Genomic DNA, 20,629 nt, shown 5'->3' with positions numbered 1-20,629 from the left:
ATATTATTTATTTATTTTCTTTATTGGGGGAAAACAGATACATGCTAAACACATTTATATTATTGTGATCAGATCTAAATAAAAACAATTATTGATACTCTGATTTAAACTTTCACGATTTTTACTCATTATTATTCACAACGACGGGACTTAATCGCGTAAAATAAGTTATAAATTTACCTCCGACGTTTCGAGGACGGCGTTGTCCCCGTGGTCTCGGAGAGGTCTTCTCCTTCCTTTCCTTCTCTTGTTTTCCTTGATTTTCTTTTCCAATTGGCAGATATTAATCAAATAAATGTAGACCTGTAGTCTGCTTGTAAGAAGCCAAATAAGGGCAGGGTGCGTTGGGTAAGCTTGAATGAGTTTTTCATGAGGGATAAGACAAAATATCGTCCGTATGCCGAAGCATTACAGCCGACTTTTCATCTTAACGCCCATGGTAAAACCCGTTCAATCTTACCCAACGCACCCTATTGCTATCGTTATTTTCGCAGGCACTTTGTCAAATGGTTGTTCTGGTGATAAGTTTTTGCCAATTTGCTGTTGGCATTTTAGCAAGACTTTCGAAAAAAAACGCAACATTTAGTTAAATTAGATATTACTCATTGAGTTAGGACCATTTTGGTAAATAAGTAAAAATAATTTGCGCGCCCTTATACTCTGATTTGTAATTAGATTCCAAAAAACTAACCTCACTTTTTCTCTTTTCCGTATGTTTTAAGAAACTAAACAAAGCTAAAAGGATACATCTATATTTATTTTAAATGCTAGAGTATGCAAAAGGGAAATTTGAGTTTACTTCTTTACATATTTTCCATTATTACGAAAGAAAAAGGATCTGAGTGAGGTTAGTTTTTTGGAATCTAATTACAAATCAGAGTTTAGGTCCGATATGCATTTTTTTTATGATATAGGAGGCAAACGAGCAGACGGATCACCTGATGGTAAGCGATTACCGCCGCCCATGGACACCCGCAACACCAGAGGGGTTGTAAGTGAGTTGCCGGCTCTTTTCATGAAGGTTTGAAGGTCGTATCAGTCCGGAAATACCGCAGGCGACAGTTCATTCCCCAGTTTAGCTTGTCCACCATTCGAGCAAAAATGTTTTGGTATCTGAATAAAAATTAAAAACAAATAAAAATAATAATAAAAAACTTGTGACCGAAAGGCGGTTTTGATGGACACTTTTTCATACATAGTCACACTCACTTCACTCACTCACTTTCATTAACTCACTTTTCACAGTTTTCAGTGATCTATAGTTTTTATATTTAATGTTTTTCAGATGCGGCAACGCCGTAGTACCCGACGGTTGAAGACCACTGCAGACAACTGCTGTGGCGACATCATATGTGATTAGAATAGGTTGAAATGCAACAAGTTGCTATAAGACAAACGGCACTCCGGCATCGCTTCATGGTAGGAACTACAAAAATACGCACGAAGTGTTTTGCTTCCACATTTCTTATGCGAACTGCCAAGGAGTGGAACGCCCTGCCCGAGTCTGTGTTTCCGCATGAGTACAATCTGGGGCTCTTCAAGGCAAGAGTTAATAGGTATCTCATAGGTAAGCGTGCTCCACCGTAGACCCCATCATTACTTACCATCAGGTGGGATCGTGGTCAAACGCCTGCCTATTCATCATAAAAATAATTACCAAGGACCTTGCATTCAAGATGGAGTTTTCGCTTAAGAGGCCAATTTAAACTTACATTGTGACAGCAAAATATTTAAATGACGTCAGTCGCACGTGCATTTCGCTCATACTAGTCTATACATGTATTGGCACGCGCGAGACATCATTTACCTGATATTAGAATTTTATTGGCCTCTGGAGGTTTCGTATCTAAATGAAATGGGCAAGACTGAACTGAAAATCCATTTTGAACGTAAGGTCCTTGAAATTTTCTCAGGCCAAGCGCTTTAATTATCACGGATCCGTGCACGGATACGTCGTTTCTGACATCGCGTGTGACAAGCGCCATAATTATTGTTATTTTGTTGTATGTACAGTTAAAGACAAAAATATCGATCCAGTCAATTTTATTATTACTAGCCTAGCAAAGGCCTCCCCCCCTTCTTCACTCCTCCCGGTTCTGAGCTACATCTGGCCAGTCGCTCAAAAAGGAGTCCAAGTTATCCCGCCATCGCCGACGAGGTCTGCCGGATCCCCGGTTCGACTCATGGGGCACCCACTCCGTGGTTATTTTGGCCCACAAGTCATTCGGCATGCGGCAGACATGACCAGCCCAGTCCCACTTTAACTTGTCCGCTTTCCGAGCTACATCTATTATTTGGGTTTTAGAGCGCAGCGTGGTGTTCCGGATGCGATCCCCGAGTTTCACACCTAATATGCTGCGCTCCATACCTCTCTGACAAACCCCAAGTTTGGACTTCTGAGCTTCCGTCAAAGACCAAGTCTGAGCACCGTAGGTGAGGACTGGAAGTATGCACATGTCCATGAGCCTACGTTTGAGTGATAGAGGTAGGTCTCCCTTCATGAGGTGTTTCATGGACCAATAGCTCTTCCAGGCGTTCTCGGTCCGTCTGTCGACCTCTTTTTCTTGTCGCGCCTGGAAAGAGACTATTTGGCCCAAATAAAGGTATTCATGGACATATGCAATGTGTTCTCCGTTTACCTCAATCCTACGTTTTGTGCTGTTAGTCATGACTTGATCATGACATGATCCAGACAAATGGCTCAAAAATATGTGAACACGTCTTTATTGTGTAAGGTAAGAGCGTACACATATTTTTGAAACTTTGGGAATGTTTATATATTTATGCCCTTGACTGTACGTCATGTGCGCATTAGCGTCACAGCCGGTTAGTAATATTATTAAAAGTTTAATTTTAGTAATGCGTTTTTTCTAATTATTTATGTTTAAGTAGGCAGCCTAACGGCCTGATTTTAATTTCAGTAAATGTCAATAATTTGATCTCGATACGATATGGATCGGATCTCTCAGTGTCAAAGAGGACGCTTCTGTTTGATGAATGTATCGAGATCAAATTTTTGACGTTTATTAAAATTAGAATCAGATCGTAAGAAGCATCACGCTTAAACTAAAAAAAAACCACAGGGAAGCAACAAAATACTTTTTTTTACAAACTTATTTAATCAATAAAAATAAATTAATTCAACAATTTGGCGGCAAGATAGCTTCTAGAGTCGAAAATAACTCAACTCTAATAAGGAACTTTTTTAATTCCAATTACACGAGTATCCCAACTGGTTACAGTAACAAAACTTCCGTGAGACACAGACATATTAAATATATTAATAACGGGTCACTCACGTATTTTAAGTAACGCTCGACATGTTTCACTCCGATACGTGAGTAACCCGTTATTAATATATTTAATATGGTCACACTAAAGTGAAACAAATGGTCAAATAATCATAAAATACATATATTCTATTTTCCAGAACCTTAAAATTCCTAATTTTAAATTGTTTATCTATTAGTTACATTTTAGATAGATTAAAGTAAATTAAAAACTGAGACTTTCCAAGCTTTACATAATTGCAGGTTTACATTAAGTTAGTTTGTTACATTTTAACGTCATTAACATAATACAAAAAACCGGCCAAGTGCGAGTCGGACCCGCGCACGAAGGGTTCCGTACCATTACGCAAAAAAACGGCAAAAAAATCACGTTTGTTGTACGGGAGCCCCACTTAAATATTTATTTTATTTTATTTTTAGTATTTGTTGTTATAGCGGCAACAGAAATACATCTTCTGTGAAAATTTCAACTGTCCAGCTATCACGGTTCATAAAGCCTGGTGACAGACGGACAGACAGACAGTGAAGTCTTAGTAATAGGTTCCCGTTTTTACCCTTTGGGTACGGAACCCCAAAAAGGTTAATTCAACCAAGCCTTTATCGGCCCGTAGTTGATCTTAATAATTGCCTACCAAGTGCCTTGATTAAACCTTAAGACCTCTAAGTTCAGTATAGGTTGTTATTTCAACCGTAAAACCAATATGGACTCCATAATCAACAAATCTATGCCATGATAGGCCGGTTAATCAAAGGGAAACGTTATTCTGAAACCAAAACTCAATACAATACAATATCAGTCTAATATTAAATATCAAAATTTTGATGTTTCTTAATTACAGAAAACGGCATCACAAAAGATGAAATTTATCATAGGTATATATAGTATTATTGATAGATAGCCTATATTACCAAAAAAATGCTTATATCACGGGTTTTATCTCATCAAATGCGGGTAAAATTACTAAGTTTAACGCATAATACCTACGCACAGTCGCGCAGACGCAGATGCAAGTTAAATATAAAAATCAGTTTGATTTAATATAGGTATCAATGAAGGCTAACGCGTATGAATTCGCCGCTAGGGGCGCTAGTGTAGATGGTGGTCTTTTCCATAGTTCGAAATGTCAAATGTCACTTGTCACTTCAATGACTGACAGCTGTTCTTTAGTCTTTTGGACCACCATCAAGAGGCGCCAACTAGTGAGCAAAAAAACGATAGCCCTCATTGCAGATTAATATAATATAAAGATCAGAGCAATCAAGCCCACCCATTACGTTTTCAGTATAATATAGCATCAAATGTACATTCGAAAATAAGGCCTTCCAATAAATGGATATCAAAACGCAAGTCAAGTCAAGAGCAAAACGGTCCACTGTATCAATTCCTCTTTTGACCCGTCCTTTGATGGCAAATACACTCTCAATGAACACACTAAAACAGTCCACTTTGTGAATGCCGAAAGCCTAAAATGACATCGGGCTACACCACTAGCTATTTGCAAAATCAGAACGTGATTAATAAGATTTTGATACCCACTAAACACAAAAGCATGGAATAACAGAGATTGTTATTTTTAGCCATAATCGTACTGCAATGATTACTTTCTTACTCAATCATAATAAAAATTGGCTTAATATTTTTACATTTTGTATGTATAATTTCGTAGTCACACAAAATATTTTTCACCTCAGAAATAGAAATATACTAGATCTATGCTCCATAGTGACCATAGACCTAGCATTACATAGGTCAGCTATACGCGTGCGCCCGTGAGGGACAGAACATACGCAATTCGACAATTGGTCGAGAAGATTTGTAGCCCACCATAAACCATACTAAATGTACGGTGGGGAATAAAAAAAAATGTGAGACTGTGACAAGGACAAACAATAACAGCGCTTTCTCTGCTACTCCTACTGAAAGATACATAAGACTATCCCGTTCGCTCATTTCCCCCAACCCGACCGATCCAGTTATACTAGATTCATGATAGTGACTATGGATGGTATAGAAAGGATGCCAATCTCTTATGGCAGAATTATTGTAAAAGTGACCGCGTTAAGCTTTAAATAATAGTTCCTAATCTCTCCGGTGGCGCTAGTTAGGCTCTGGGACATGAGTATAACATGAACCATATAAGGCAACAAATAACCCGACCAAATTACGTAGGTTGTTTTTGGTAGTATTTCGGTGTATGGTGGCGCCGCCTAATTACTGTTTTTTGATGGACACTTTTCATACATAGAGATTTGGCTCCTTTATACAGTCTCCATGGTAGAGCGCTGGTGGCCTAGCGGTAAGAGCGTGCGACTTGCAATCCGGAGGTCGCGGGTTCAAACCCCGGCTCGTACCGATAAGTTTTTCGGAACTTATGTACGAAATATCATTTGATATTTACCAGTCGCTTTTCGGTGAAGGAAAACATCGTGAGGAAACCGGACTTATCCCAACAAGGCATAGTTTCCCCTCTGGGTTGGACGGTCAGATGGCAGTCGCTTTCGTAAAAACTAGTGCCTACGCCAATTCTTGGGATTAGTTGCCAAGCGGACCCCAGGCTCCCATGGAGCCGTGGCAAAAATGCCGGGACAACGCGAGGAAGATGATGATACAGTCTCCATGGTAGTGACCTTATTTAATTTTAAATAAATAAAATTGTTTTTTTTTTTCTTACAGCCTGATTTTTTTAGCCAGTTGGATATACTCTCGTCATAACTCATTAGACTTGGTTTTCGGATTCACACTTGAACGTAGGGCAGCAATGGGGGTAGGGCTTCGTGAGATCCTCATTTGTCTTGTGGCATTTCGGATCATTGGAGAAAACCACACCGCATCTGAAACATATTTTTTTTAAATTAAATTAACATAAAATTTCGGCTTTCCATAGAAATCAGCGGCATCACATCAGCCGGAATGTATGAAATAGCCAATTTTTTTTTCGTGATTTCGGCATTGGTCCAAAAGTAAAAGTTATTCAGTATGACATATAAAGTCACTAAGTAGAGCATGGAGACTATATAAAGGAGCCAAATCTCTATGTATGAAAAGTGTCCATCAAAAAACAGTAATTAGGCGGCGCCACCATAAACCGAAATACTACCAAAAACAACCTACGTAATTTGGTCGGGTTATTTGTTGTCTTATACGGTTCATGTTATACTCATGTCCCAGAGCCTAACTAGCGCCACCGGAGAGATTAGGAACTATTATTTAAAGCTGAAAGCGGTCACTTTTACAACAATTCTGCCATAAGAGATTGGCATCCTTTCTATACCATCCATAACGTAGAGTATGAATGGTGGTTAAAATTTCACCCTGTACTTTTTTAATTAGAGTTGACTAGTGTGAGTTAAATAGTGTGTCTATTTGATATTTTCATTTTCGTACCTAACAAAAAAGTGTTATAATGCTTGTTTACTTGTCCGCTGTAACTGAAAACTCCTCAAATTTATTTATAGCAAATATAATTTCATAATAAAATAAATACAATTATGCCTTTTACGCTTCAATTTGCACCGTTGAAATAGGATAACATGTTTATTCTGAAATTTAGAAATGTATTTCCATATCCTTATTACGTCTACAATACATTTTGTTAGTGAAATTTGGTTCGTTATAAAATGATATTATTTTTCCTTTGTTCTAAAATTCGCCGAAACAAACAAAATATTTTTGCTAAAGCTATACCTACTTCAGTTACAAATATAACGAGTAGGTACCGTTCAGATTTCATAATGCATTGGATACGTTGCGTAGGTACAAGTGTATCCCTAGCTGTATAGACTGTATAGCAGGGACCGGACAACCCTTTCCGCGATAAAACCCTTTCAATGGGCGACACTTAAACACGGCTAACACATTGAAAGACTTTCCCTTTTGAACTGCAAGCCCATTCATACCTCTACCTTTGACTAACCCTTACCGAAAAGCCAACCAAAAATAAGGCTAGCCCTTAATAAGGGTTACCCTTATCTTTAAGCGCTTTTTATAAAGGTTTCCCTTTGCGTGAAAGAGACAGGATTAGTATATATCTACGGTAGTGTATGAAAAGGAAAGAAAATACGTGCCTAGTCAAAGAACGCCGCCGTCGCCGCCGATGATCGCTCGGATTCGAAGTAATGTGTTCTTTATGAACAAGGTAGACGACTTAAATTAGCACGCTTATATGCTAAAAGTGAAGCCCTTCATAAGGCTAACCCTTATAAGCAATATGCAAGGTGTTGGTGAGCGGATGATAAGGGTTTTGTAAGGGTATTTGGGCTACCGATTACTCAAATGTGGTAGCTTTATATAAGGGTTTTTAAAAGCATAACAAAGGGTTTCGTCAGGCAAAGGGTATGGTGAGTTAAGCCTTATGCAATACCCTTATAAAACCCCGATAAGGGATAGCGGGCCGGTCCCTGCTGTATAGAGTCGCGCGCGAGAACGCAACTCGTGCTAGCAGGGTCTGATCTGTCTAGCAAAAGATACTTTGTACAAATCTGTCAATGCCGGGAATAGGGTAAAAATTTATAGAATCTGCGGACTGATTTATCGCAGTGTGTACATAATTTTCGGTATACATTGAACCATCTGCCAGATATACCTACCTCTCTGTCGTTCTTAAATATCTTCATTCATCTGCTTTCTTTACATATCATCTTTCACACAGTCCATCCAACTCTTCCTTGATTTTCCTTTCATCTTACATCCCTCCACATTCACTCCTACTACCTTTTACGTCACATGACTTTCTTTTCGCATCACATGCCCGTACCGCGCTAGGCGATAATTAGTCTACCTATCCTATCTAATAAGATATTATTAATCTATATCTCCTAGCTATTATTAAAAAAATCTTTAAAATTAAAATGCCACTAAGGGGAAAACTATATAAGACCGCGATCAGACCCGCCGTACTCCATGGTTCCGAATGCTGAGCCACTATTAAACACCTAAATAAACTCCATTCTGCGAAATGCGCATCGGCCGGCGTTCAGACCCACTCACGACGGCGACTCAGAAACGAACATGTCAGAGGCAGCTTTAAAGTCGCTCATATTAACGAGAAAGTTGTTGAAAAACGCCTTACGAGTAGATGGTACGGTCATATACAAAGACGACCCGAAGACCATATCGTCAAAATAGCCTTATACTTGCCGACAACGAAGCGTGGAAGCGAAAGGCCCCCCGCCACTTGGTGGACGACGGTCCAAAAAGACCTTAAATAACATCGACAAGAACCTAACCAGGAACCGTGCCACCTGGAGGCTTAGGACAATGAAGGCCAACTCCAAATAGGGATAAAGGTCCAGGATGATAATGATCCCCAGCTATTCGTTAATGAATACTTACGTAGCATAGTACAGCATGTCGCTTCCACACTCTATCCGGACGCATTCGCCGATGGGGGTAGCCTGGGACCCGTACGGGATGACATCTTTTACTTGCTCCACGTAACAGCCTTCTTTGTGAGCTGGAATAGGAGAAAATCACGTGAATACAGAATGACACATGGTGCCGACTTCTTTAATTAAATATTTACTTAATGGATTTGGTAGGTGAGAAGCGATCTTTGCTGAAAATAATTGAAAACAGAAGGGGAAACATGTTGGGGCACCTGATACGGCACGATACTTACATAAAGTCTATTATAGAAGGAAGAATAGAAGAAAGGAGAGGCAGAGGAAGACCGAGACGTGCGTTTTTGGACCAAGCCAAAGAGAAAATCAACGTAGTGACGTATCAGGAGCTCAAAACAGTGACAGAAAGAAGAACGGAGTGGCGGTTACTCTACCGACAAGAGCCAGGCTCTTAAGAGTTATGATGATGATTGAATTTACGTTTTTATTAAAGGAAAATGACATGAAAAAAATTAACACAGAAACTAGATTATATGAGGCATTTTCTATGAAAAGGCACCTTATATGGCGTTGTCCTTAATAATTTCAATAGGTACGAATTGTTTGAACTGTTTGAAGAGCCGAGATCTGTGGGAATCATGCTCATAATATTATGCTATTTACTTTCCAATAGTAATAAAAATGACAATGAAAAATGTAGGTATTTTGACAAGCGAAGCGCTACATAACCCTGGCACCAAGCCAAGGATACAATACCGCATTCCTTATTATTTTCTGATGATATGGCTCCAATATTCAAGCGTTGGGCACTGGAGGCCTTGGTCTTTTTTTCTTTCGTATATGACGTATATTTCAGTTTATAACTTAGGTATTCATTTCGAAACGGTTTAATCAACTATAATGAAATTAACCTATCGCTGCGGAAGAGGACGAAACAAAACGATAGCTCAAATTAATTATTTATTTTAGGTTGTGTAGTAGAAACAATTGCTTCACCAGTCATAAACGCGCATGTGACACCCTTAATATAGCAACATCCATAGATTAAGTAGTATTTTAAAGTATATTTTGAAATATTTTCATATTAGAATAATTTTATTTGATATTACTGTGAAGTGTAGGCATAGAATATTAGGTATTTATAGGATTCGAATAACATGTAATTAGATCATAAGGATCATATAGCTTAGCGGTACCATATACGGAGAGTCATGTAAGATGACTCTCCCCCATATTAGATTAGGAATGTAATCCATATACGGAAAGTAATGTAAGATGACTCTCCTCTATATAAGGAATAAGTTTTAGGTAAACAACCATTTGACACCTTTCACGTGTAGACCTCCCAAGTAGTGTGATTCATAGTTAACCTAGATAATTTAGTATATAAAGGATTGTATCTTTTAAATTAAGGCATTATATCTTCAGTATTTAACCGACAGTCTTGTGTTTTACTTCTGTCTTGGGTCCCATCCTTACATGGCGATCCTGCCAGTGGCGTAAAGTCTACGCCATATGGCGCCTGCCGGTGCAGTAGGTGGTTCTGCACTGGCGGGGCGCGCTTCAATGGCAAAATTTCGAGTAAATAATTCAAGAAAATAATTTAAAACTCTTAATATGTGGACATTCGCAAGAAAAAAAAACAGTGAAAAACTAAAATATCAAAAAGCAAAAACTGAAAGTGAAAAACAAACAATAATTTAAATAAACTAAAATAATGTGTGGGAAAGTGGACTCTAGTGATAAACATACGTAAAATTAAATAAAGCAAGACATAATATGGACATGAAGGCAAGTGATATACCAGCGCCGGTTTGCTAATATAACGTAAATAAAACTATTTTTGTGAGAAATCTATCAGCGTGAATGTGAAAACGTGATTTAACTATTCGGATAAAGTACTGTGCAAATCCGCGAACCAAGACTGCATGTGTATGTGATGACGGTTATTGCTAACCAGTAACGAAAGCTGTGGGCGCGGCTGGATGACTCTAAGTGGACCCAAATAGACAAGAAGAAATGGACTCCTATTATATTAAGGTACACTCAATAATTGTGTTCGAGATTTTAATTATTTTTTAAGAGTGTACATGTGGATATTTAATTTGACTGTCATAACAAGCTGTATTTTCAGGGTAGTTATTTTTTTTTTAATTGCAAATATCTAAGGTTAATAAAATGTATTTAAAAAAAACAACTTAAATTCTTAGATGTAGATTCAATAAATTTAAAAATAGAAATATTACATTCTTTTAACTTCTTCTTAATAGATTCTTAGGCGAAATGCATTAAATTTATTGATTTTATAATGTTTATTTTATTATAAGGTAAATTAAGTAGATATATGTCAAGTATGAAGGAAAATACATAGGATACTTATAGTAAGAAGATATGACTTTACCGGATTTGACTTTGTTAACACGGACTTGAATGCATAATTAACAAATAACGAGGAAGGAAATAAGTGATATATATAGAAAAATTAAACGTGGAATACATATATGTAACAAAGATTAAACGAACAACGGTTAAATATTATGATATGTCTATGAAATAAAACTTGATGTTATTTTACTATGGGATGGAAATTTAAATGTTTGTAGGTAACATTTTGTAGTGATGTTAAATAATTATTTTAGAAAATGAAGTTATTACAATATAAAGGACTGGTTTAAAGAGAAAATTCGCGAAAATAGAAGGTTGAAATTGTGAGGTTTATAAAGTTGTGTTAAAGATGGCAAAGCTAAGCAGATAAGTTTTTATGATGCAATTAGCCTGATCACCTAAGAGCGAATTAAATCCTTATATGTTGTAGTTTTGATGGTTTGTGAGTAATATGAAGCGGATAATAATTGTTTTTAATTTATGAGGAAAATTAATTATTTTAAAAGAGATTATATGAGAATAATGATAACGGTAATAATGATATTCGTTAGCTTCAGTGGCCCGAAGGGAACTGTTGTGCGAATTAAAACAATGTAGCAAGGTACACCGGGATACAAGGGCAGGCACGAAATCCTTGTTACCTGATCATGATTCGGTCGAGCTACCTTTCGTGACGGTCCTTGGACACGTGGTATGTTTGTTAAAGAAAGGAAGTGTTAAAAGAACTGCCTGTTAAGTAATAATTAATGGTATAAATAATATATGCGCAATAAAGAAATAAATAATAATAATAATATACCTTGTATCCTGAAAGAAATAATGAATAAAATAATAAATGAGTGAATTAATGAATATATGATATATTGAAGAGATATTGTAGCGCTACAGAATAGATAATTATGCTGTATACCCTTGCAATGAGAATCGCATACAGTGCATGCTTTATAAAAGAGATAGTATGAAAACAAATAATAAACATAATAAGCATGTGAAGACGTCATAAAAGAGAAAGAGATAAATAAATAAATTGTGAAACATTATTTTCTTGCAAGTAAATAGGAAAGACGATACTAAAAGTTATGCATACTGACAATATGAAAAAAAAACCTGTGTAATTTAAGGTACCTAGGATTGTGACAAATAATTAATACGCGTATTATTCAATGACAATGACAATGAGAAATAAGAGAATTAATAGAAGAGGAGATTGAATTAAGAATTACTTTGTTATCAAATAAGTTTAATTTTATTAAGATAAGAGATTTTTGTATTATTAATGGTTTTATTTTAACATGTAAGTAAAATTTTATTTTAGCATAATTATGAACCATACTTATTATAGTGGAAGACATATGAATATTATTTTTGTGTTATGGATAAATAATTATTAAAAAAAAATGTCAAAAAAAAATTAAGTGTAAAAAATATATATATATATAAAAACAATAATATAAAAAAATGTAAAAAAAAAGAAAAAATATATTCAATAATACATTTTTCCTTTTCCAAAAGGAGGGAGATGAAGTGTAGGCATAGAATATTAGGTATTTATAGGATTCGAATAACATGTAATTAGATCATAAGGATCATATAGCTTAGCGGTACCATATACGGAGAGTCATGTAAGATGACTCTCCCCCATATTAGGTTAGGAATGTAATCCATATACGGAAAGTAATGTAAGATGACTCTCCTCTATATAAGGAATAAGTTTTAGGTAAACAACCATTTGACACCTTTCACGTGTAGACCTCCCAAGTAGTGTGATTCATAGTTAACCTAGATAATTTAGTATATAAAGGATTGTATCTTTTAAATTAAGGCATTATATCTTCAGTATTTAACCGACAGTCTTGTGTTTTACTTCTGTCTTGGGTCCCATCTTTACAACTGCATCGACGGTGATTTCGTCACATATCTGTCAACTTCCCTGATAAAATAAGTGGCGCATTCATCTGTCACTCATTTTATCAAGGAAATTCACCGCAGCGGCTTCAACTGCAGTTGACATTCGAATGTCACCTAATGGAGTGACACCATTGACAGCTGTTTGCGTCATATTTACGTGGAGTGGAGCAATATTGGTCCAGTATTTTTATCAATGCATAAATAATTAAATAGTGCTTTTAGGTCATCTTTTATCTTTAAGTATATAGCAGTTGTGCCAATGCTAGCTCATTAGATTATGTATGTGACCTGTTTCACTTATCGTTGTTTGTGAACTCCGGACTTAAGTTTAAATAGGTCACTGGGTTTATTCTCAGATGTTTGAAACAAATATTTTAATTATTGTCTACCGTTATTACTGGCTCTGTGAGCTGTGAACCTCGCGAACTCCATGGCTCGGCCATTTTGAAAAAATCCAAAAAACCGAAGCGACAGAAAAAATCTATATAATTATCGAACCTGCTCACAAAATTTCACGAGAATTGGTTGAGAAATGTGACCTGCAGGAGAGATCATCCGGTAATACGAAAGCATTTTTGCCGAAGCTGAAACGGAGACCTTCGCTAACGCTCGTTCCATGCATGCATTTTTTGGCGGGTCTATAAACGCTGACTTTTCTGAATAGATTGTCCAATTTGACACGAGAGAGTGAGGTGATTTGAAAGACCTAATTTAGTTTCACCTGTCCCGTTGTCTGTATGCCTGTAATCAGAAGCGTGCGGCTGATGTTAAGCTTACACCGCAGCCTATGGACGTTTACAATTACAACTCGTTGAGTTACACGCGCGCCTTGCTATCACCTTGTTGCGACTTGACATGTATTTTAATTTTAATTTGATTTTGTTATCTTTATTTTATCTGGGCATTTTGGCCTGGGATAAATATTTTGAACTGGAATTTAAGCTAACAAGCAAGGATTCAAGAGTTAATATATGATATTTTCTATAAAAAGAGACCTTATTGTCGATGGCGCTTACGCCATTATAAACGATGCTCCGATGTAAATACAATGCCGCACAACGCTGTGCGGCGTAAGCGCTATCGACAATAAGGTCCCTTTTCATAGAAAATGCCCCATATGGCGCATTATGATTATGACACAAAAAACAAGAATACGCTTTGATAAAAAAAAAGTATTTTACATACAAATGTAAAAGCAATTATCATACATATTATCACTGTGGATACATATAAGCTATCTGCGTCATAACCTTTAGAACTATAGTAAATTACACGCAATTTACTGATGAACAAGATACGTTCGTACCGTAACTTAAGGCAAGAAAGCCGTATGTTATGTGCGGCCGTAACATTCTTAACACCATTTTCTCTTAAATTGTGCCATTAGTCTTAATAGGTCTATTATATGAGCCATGCCTTTTTATAGAATAGCGAGATAAGTGGCTAAAAAAACTTGCATAATTAGTTAACCACGTTGGAATAATCAATCAGCTGTTATACAAACATGTAACTACTACTTATAAGTTACGATATTATTTTTACAGTACATATGGTGCTACTTTCTCGCACTAGTGCGTAAAAGAACACTTTTCGTGCATATGTCGAAAGTTTAAAGGGCCATTATTTATGTTTATTTCGTTCTAAAGTTTGCAAAGTGTGCATGGGACACCCAAAAACCCGCGTCCTATCTTCAGCTTCTCTCCAAATTTTTAAATTTAATTAGGATTTAAAGTGGTTTCTTACCAAGAATGCATAGCTAATAAGTTGCTTTACAATTGATACAGTAGGGTAGGATAGGAAACAGTGGCTCGGAAAAAAAATGCCGGGTACAGTGGCTCACTTAACCTAATTCCAACATGATAGAGGCGATATTTGGGCGACTGAGCCACTGTTCGAGCTGAGCTACTGTTTCCTATCCTACCCTATGCAAAAGGTATAGCTTAGTGCAGTATTTTATGGAAAAAATACACTGAAGTTGTAGGACAGCGGTATTTGATCCGAATATTTATTTTTGAAAGCACGCTCGTCAATTCCTTGACAAAACGAGTGACGGATTGAACGTCATAATCGCGGCAGTAATGCGGCGGTGAACGTCACTCACGTTATTAAGAAAATTGACAGCAGCATCAGCGGTAATGTCGCAACAGTAGTGCAGCAGCTGCCATCGGAATCCATCTCGATCGCACTAATGTATTGCCGCGATAGAGAATGCGATCGAGTTCACGTAGTCTCTAACGTAAAGTCAAATGCCAACTCGTGGCAGCCGTGCTTAAGACGTGTGTATGTACTTGGTAGTAATTGGGATATTATTAAAGGTTTATTACAATCGTTAAATTAATCGCTAGTGCACTTTATTTTGGCTACAAATTAGCATTACCCCTGAGGCCAACGCAGCGTTATCAGACCTCAATGTCGCAGTGTCCCAAAATAATAAGTATTCACGGTTACTTTACCTGACACGGCGACAGTACATAAATATACTAACAGCAAACAGTAAGCTAATTTAATCAACTGCAGTAAATGTCATATAGTTTTTTGACACAATTTCTATTTAACAAATTGGATTGGATCGGATTGGATTTTTATTTTTCTATTTAAAAACAGGTCTTGACCGTGACGTCATTTGTGCAGGTATCATATAAATTCCATAGTGCCTAATCGTTTTGACAGTTCGAAAAAAACCGGACAAGAGCGAGTCGGGCTCACCCACCGAGGGTTCCGTACCTCAAAAGGAAAAAACGGAACCCTTATAGGATCACTGGTGCGTCTGTCTGTCTGTCCGTCTGTCACAGCCTATTTTCTCCGAAACTACTGGACCAATTAAGTTAAAATTTGGTACACATATGTAAGTTTGTGACCCAAAGACGGACATGTAACGTAAACAAATGAATTTTAAACATGGGGGCCACTTTTGGGGGGTAAATGAGAAAATTAAAAAATAAAGTTTTGCAAACTATATCGTGTTACATATCAAATGAAAGAGCTTATTGTGAGAATCTCAAATATATTTTTTTATAATTTTAGGATAAATAATTTAGAAGTTATTCAAGAAAATAGGCAAAAAATGACCTCTATCTCCGAAACTACTGGGTCTAAAATTTTCAAAAAAATACACAAAATAGATCTTTACCTATAGATTACAGGAAAACCTATTTGAAATTGCAGTCAAGCGTGAGTCGGACTTAATTACTTAGTTTTTGATCGGACCCCTACGGGTTTTTAAAGACATTTCACTCACGTTTCACATAAAAAATACATTGTTTAAATTGTTTAATGTACGGAATCCTTGGAACGCGAGTCCGACTCGCACTTGGCCGGTTTTTTATTTATTTGTTGTTATAGCGGCAACAGAAATACCTACATCATCTGTGAAAATTTCAACTCTCTAGCTATCACGGTTCATGAGATACAGCCTGGTGACAGACAGACAGACGGACAGAGAAGTCCTAGTAACAGGGTCCCGTTTTTAACCTTTGACTGAAACTGATTTAACCACTACGAAAGTACCCTATTGTCAAACAAAACCAGTTTAATAAAATTGTTTGGTAATGGTCAAGTGACAAAATTCCTTGCTCTACTGTGAAAATCTGTTTACTGCACAGAATCTGACCCTTTCGATAATTCTGCAATAATTTATAGAAGATAAAATATTTCACCAAAGGTCACCCGAAGGTCAGGGTCGTCGTTTTATAAACAACTGATGAGGTCGTTTGTTGCCTTTTAATTCATTTTGAAGAATCCCAGTGACGCCGGCGGCGTTAAAATCGATGCGTATTTTATTGCATTCTTTAACCGGTTTAATGTTTTTTTTAAAGGTAATGTCAACAATGATAACGCTATTGAAGTCATAAATAAAATACTGAGACGGATCTTATAACATTATGGATTTGGAGAGATTTTGATTTATGTTTTAGTTCACCTAATTTACTTACTAAGTACTAGGTAGCCGTTAGAGTGCAAGCGCTGGTGGCCTAGCGGTAAGAGCGTGCGACTTTCAATCCGGAGGTCGCGGGTTCAAACCCCGTTATTAAGTCGAATAGCTCGACATCTGTCTAATATGTTTAATATGTGTATTTAATATGTTTGAGTCTCACGGGAGTTTTATAGTTAAAGCTTACATTCCTTTTAGAACACACTTTTTTTTAAATTTATTACGGCAACGGAAAAACCAAAGGAATTCGTGTTAGTGAAATCAAAACGAGTCTCAAATTGAACGCGCCGGGGAAGCCCGAATCCGTTTATTGACAGAAATCATTAGTGTCATTTTAACAGGTTGTCGACCGACTGTTTTTTTATTATTAGTATTATTAATAGTGTGATTTTAACGACTGTTGATCAGACGAGTTGAGGGATTGACCAAACCAGTATATCTAGTCGCCCAGATATCAAAACTTGCCAAGACAAATACAATTGTAGAAATAAATAAAGATAAAAATAAAAACTCATTTATTGTCGCAAATAAACAGCAAATGAACAAAGGAAAATAACGCACATTAAGGTTTTACGTACAATAGGGTATTTGACTACTAATCAAATCATATCCATTTTGTTATTGAGCGCTTCAATCGCCAACAAACTGGTTACAGTTTGGCGATGCATACATTTTGTTTGTAAGCATGTACCCTTTGTGTAAATAAAAAAAAAAATATATATATATGCAATTAATCGCACTTAAACTATCGTGAGACATATTTCAAAATATTTATCAGTACGGTTTTCGGTGGAGTGCACGACGAACAACCGCCGCGGACACTCGTGCCTGAGGATGGATTCCCAAAGAATCCGAAACATGTCGCCAAAAGCGACTAAAAATAATAGTGAGTAAAAACCGTACTGATAAATATTTTTTATATATGCAATTTATATGAAACACTAGCATGTGACGTTAAAAAGGACGCCAATCGGAACGTACATTTTGATATCTAAATGACGTCAATTCGTTATCATTAGCGCGTGCATTTCGCTCGTGCACACCGTATTATAAGACTATTGTGTATTGGCGCGAGCGAGAGCACGGGCGAATATTTTTTTTTTTTTTTTTTTTTTTTTTATTCAGAAACAAACAGTCATACATAGTTTATGAACTTAGTTTAAAGACAAGAAAATCAGACCTATAGTTTCAATAATAGCAAAATTACATCATTTTGATGTCATAATGCTTACCTTTATATTGGTTGGAATTTCCAAATCCTTTGCACCCGGATCCGGATGGATAGAATACGTCATTTGTTTTCTTTCTAGTGAGAAAAACAGTTTATGAAAAAAACGGAACTATGATGCCATAGGATGCTTTGAATCACTGATTAGTATAGTGAATCAGTTTGAAGGCCAATATTATGAATAAATGCTAATTAATTATGTATAATCATAAATGTTATTAAATACTATTGCTAGTTTTAAAAAGATGTTACATGTGTTATAGGAGAGAAATTTTGTGTCGTACCGGTTTTACTCAAACGTAGATAATCTACATAAATATTTTTTTTTGACTGTGCATATTATAATCGTCAAGTATCTTGGCTACATCAAACATGATAATGATCGTTCTGAAATGAAATCAACTGTGTCAAAATGCATTTTTCTGAGGGGCAGTCTCATCCAGAATAACTACTTATATCTATCGATAGAGTTAAGGTTTTTTAAATATTTTTTCTCAAAAAATTATAAGCTACCGTATTTCTTACCGCGTATAAATCGTATTTTGAATTCAGGTATGTTATACAAACATAGAGGCCAATATTCGATAAGTCAACTCTTATCCGTCTTTGAAATCTCTGTGTATTTTTTTTATGAAGCGAGTAGTTTTCATTTTTCTCTGGCATGCGTCCGTTTAAAAGGCCGGTGTCGATTTTAGTCGCGAAAATGTAAAATTGATAGATTTAGTTGGCGAAATTGTACACCTTTTAATACCTAATTGAAATAACAAGTACTGGTTTCTATTAGCACGTCTTCTTATGTTGCCTTTTATCAGATCAATTTTTTGAAAACAGACACTAAATTAGTAATGATTTTTTTTCTGATGGACTTTTAGGTAAACGCGCGTAAAGCACTGATTTTGTCGCTCTTATTTGTAAATTTCGTAAAGTTTGGACTGTTAAAAATGGTAAATTTGTATTACACATATTCTGTACTTAACTTTCATCAGATTACATTTTTGTTATATGACTTAGAGTTCGAGGAAATGAAAGTTAAACGAATTCAATTTTCTCCAGAAATTACTTCAAAACAAGTGACAATTTCTCTGAAAATCGACTTAATTTCAACGTAATTTTGATACTTAAACAATCTACAACATTTGCTAAAACTATTCTTATACATCAATTTGTATAATTTACCACCATAATTTTTCGACGAATTTTTAAAAACTGCCCCTTCTCTTCATATATTACCGGTGACGCACACTCGCGACCTCATTATTAAAAGGCAAGATGAGAAAACGTGCTAATAGAAACCAATACTTGTTACTTAGATATTACGTAACAAAACGTGTATAATTTCAACGACTAAATCTATCAATTTTACATTTTTGCTCCAAAATCGACTACGGCCTCTAAGTCTTCTCGAGGCACAGGTGTAGGGTTAGAGCGGGCGTAGCTTTTTTTGACGTTTATAAGCGCATTGTAATTTGTAATATACTACTTGAATAATAAACTATCTTTAGCAGTGCAGTCGACTTGACAAACGTCTTTACAAACCAACGTTCCAAAATAGTTATTTGTACAACAAGAAAGCAAAGTTTATTATATTTCTCCTACTGCTTATTCTGAGCTTTATATTAGTAATTATTTACTAAAAATATCTGTAACTCGAATAAAGTAATAAGACTGCACTTACACTGCACAATAGATTGTTTCTCCTACTAGTCAAATCAGTTTCTTTTTTAGAACTGTCAAAACGATTTGCTAATATGCAATTTATATGAAACATTAAACAATTTCACGGTCAACTCACCTACTTTTTATACTTCAATCCGATTGATTAAATAGAAATTGTGTTTAAAAATAACTGCTATATATGTTTTTCTAATAATTATCTGGTGCTTTATTTCATGCATGGTGTGAATTAATTTTATTTTAAATACAGGGTAATATCCTATTGTTTTATCACCCGTATATATCTCGAAGTTAGCTACCTAGTTGTTTCTTAGTTATATAAAGGTGATAAAACAATTTGTCTATTATTTCGATTAATAGACGTCAAATTTTATTTTTTGAGGTATAGAGGTAAAAATTGTACTGGATAACCGTAAAGGGAATCATTGATTACTTCGTCCTAATGAGGTTAAACATTTCGAGTTCTGGAGGTTTTGGGCTTTGAAGGGGAGGGAAAGGCATTTTATTTCGTGTTAACGGTTAAGGTTAAGGTTACGTGTTAAGGTTCGAGTTATCGAGGTTCCACTGTACAACAAGATTAGAATTAAGAATAGGAAAATTTTGAATTGTGGGCTTTACGGGGTGGCGTTCTAGAAATAACTAATAAAAATTCAAATTATCTGATATTGGTCGAAAATAAACAACTGGTAACCTCAAGCTATTATCAAACGTGAAACTAGAGAACGGCCAATGACCTTTTCATGTGTCCAAACTACGCTTTCATATAAAATATTTTGTTATTGCTTGTTTAATTAACTTTCAATTCGTCTTGATTTATGCGCATTTTTTTCTGCTTGATAATAGAAAATTATTTTACTTTGAAAAGTCCCAAAA

General features: G+C 35.9%; 1 protein-coding gene and 1 long non-coding RNA gene across 3 annotated transcripts in view; one reads left to right on the top strand and one right to left on the bottom strand.

The window, feature by feature from the left end:
• The window catches only part of LOC134747783 (uncharacterized), a 50,918-nt gene that overhangs the window by 29,601 nt on the left and 688 nt on the right, over positions 1 to 20,629 (bottom strand). The window contains exons 2-3 of one of the 2 annotated variants that reach the window (XR_010128357.1): positions 8,623 to 8,743; positions 5,901 to 6,122 (exon numbers count right to left, since the gene is read on the bottom strand). Coding sequence is in view for 1 of the 2 variants with exons in the window: in XM_063682425.1 (XP_063538495.1) it covers positions 6,008 to 6,122; positions 8,623 to 8,743 (236 nt within the window). In the remaining variant the exon portion in view is untranslated. Of the gene's footprint in view, positions 1 to 3,075; positions 6,123 to 8,622; positions 8,744 to 20,629 lie in introns of those variants that run through there. The other variant, XM_063682425.1, reaches the window with a different exon arrangement.
• Positions 6,163 to 20,629, top strand: part of LOC134747790 (uncharacterized) — a 302,451-nt gene continuing 287,984 nt past the window's right edge. Inside the window, exon 1 of the long non-coding RNA XR_010128359.1 lies at positions 6,163 to 6,203. This is a non-coding gene — a long non-coding RNA (uncharacterized LOC134747790). The remainder of the gene's footprint in view (positions 6,204 to 20,629) is intronic.

Source organism: Cydia strobilella, chromosome 15 (assembly GCF_947568885.1).
Source record: "Cydia strobilella chromosome 15, ilCydStro3.1, whole genome shotgun sequence".
Classification (NCBI taxonomy): domain Eukaryota; kingdom Metazoa; phylum Arthropoda; class Insecta; order Lepidoptera; family Tortricidae; genus Cydia; species Cydia strobilella.
The sequence above is the reverse complement of the archived record's forward strand: the minus strand, read 5'-3'. Positions and strand labels throughout refer to the sequence as shown.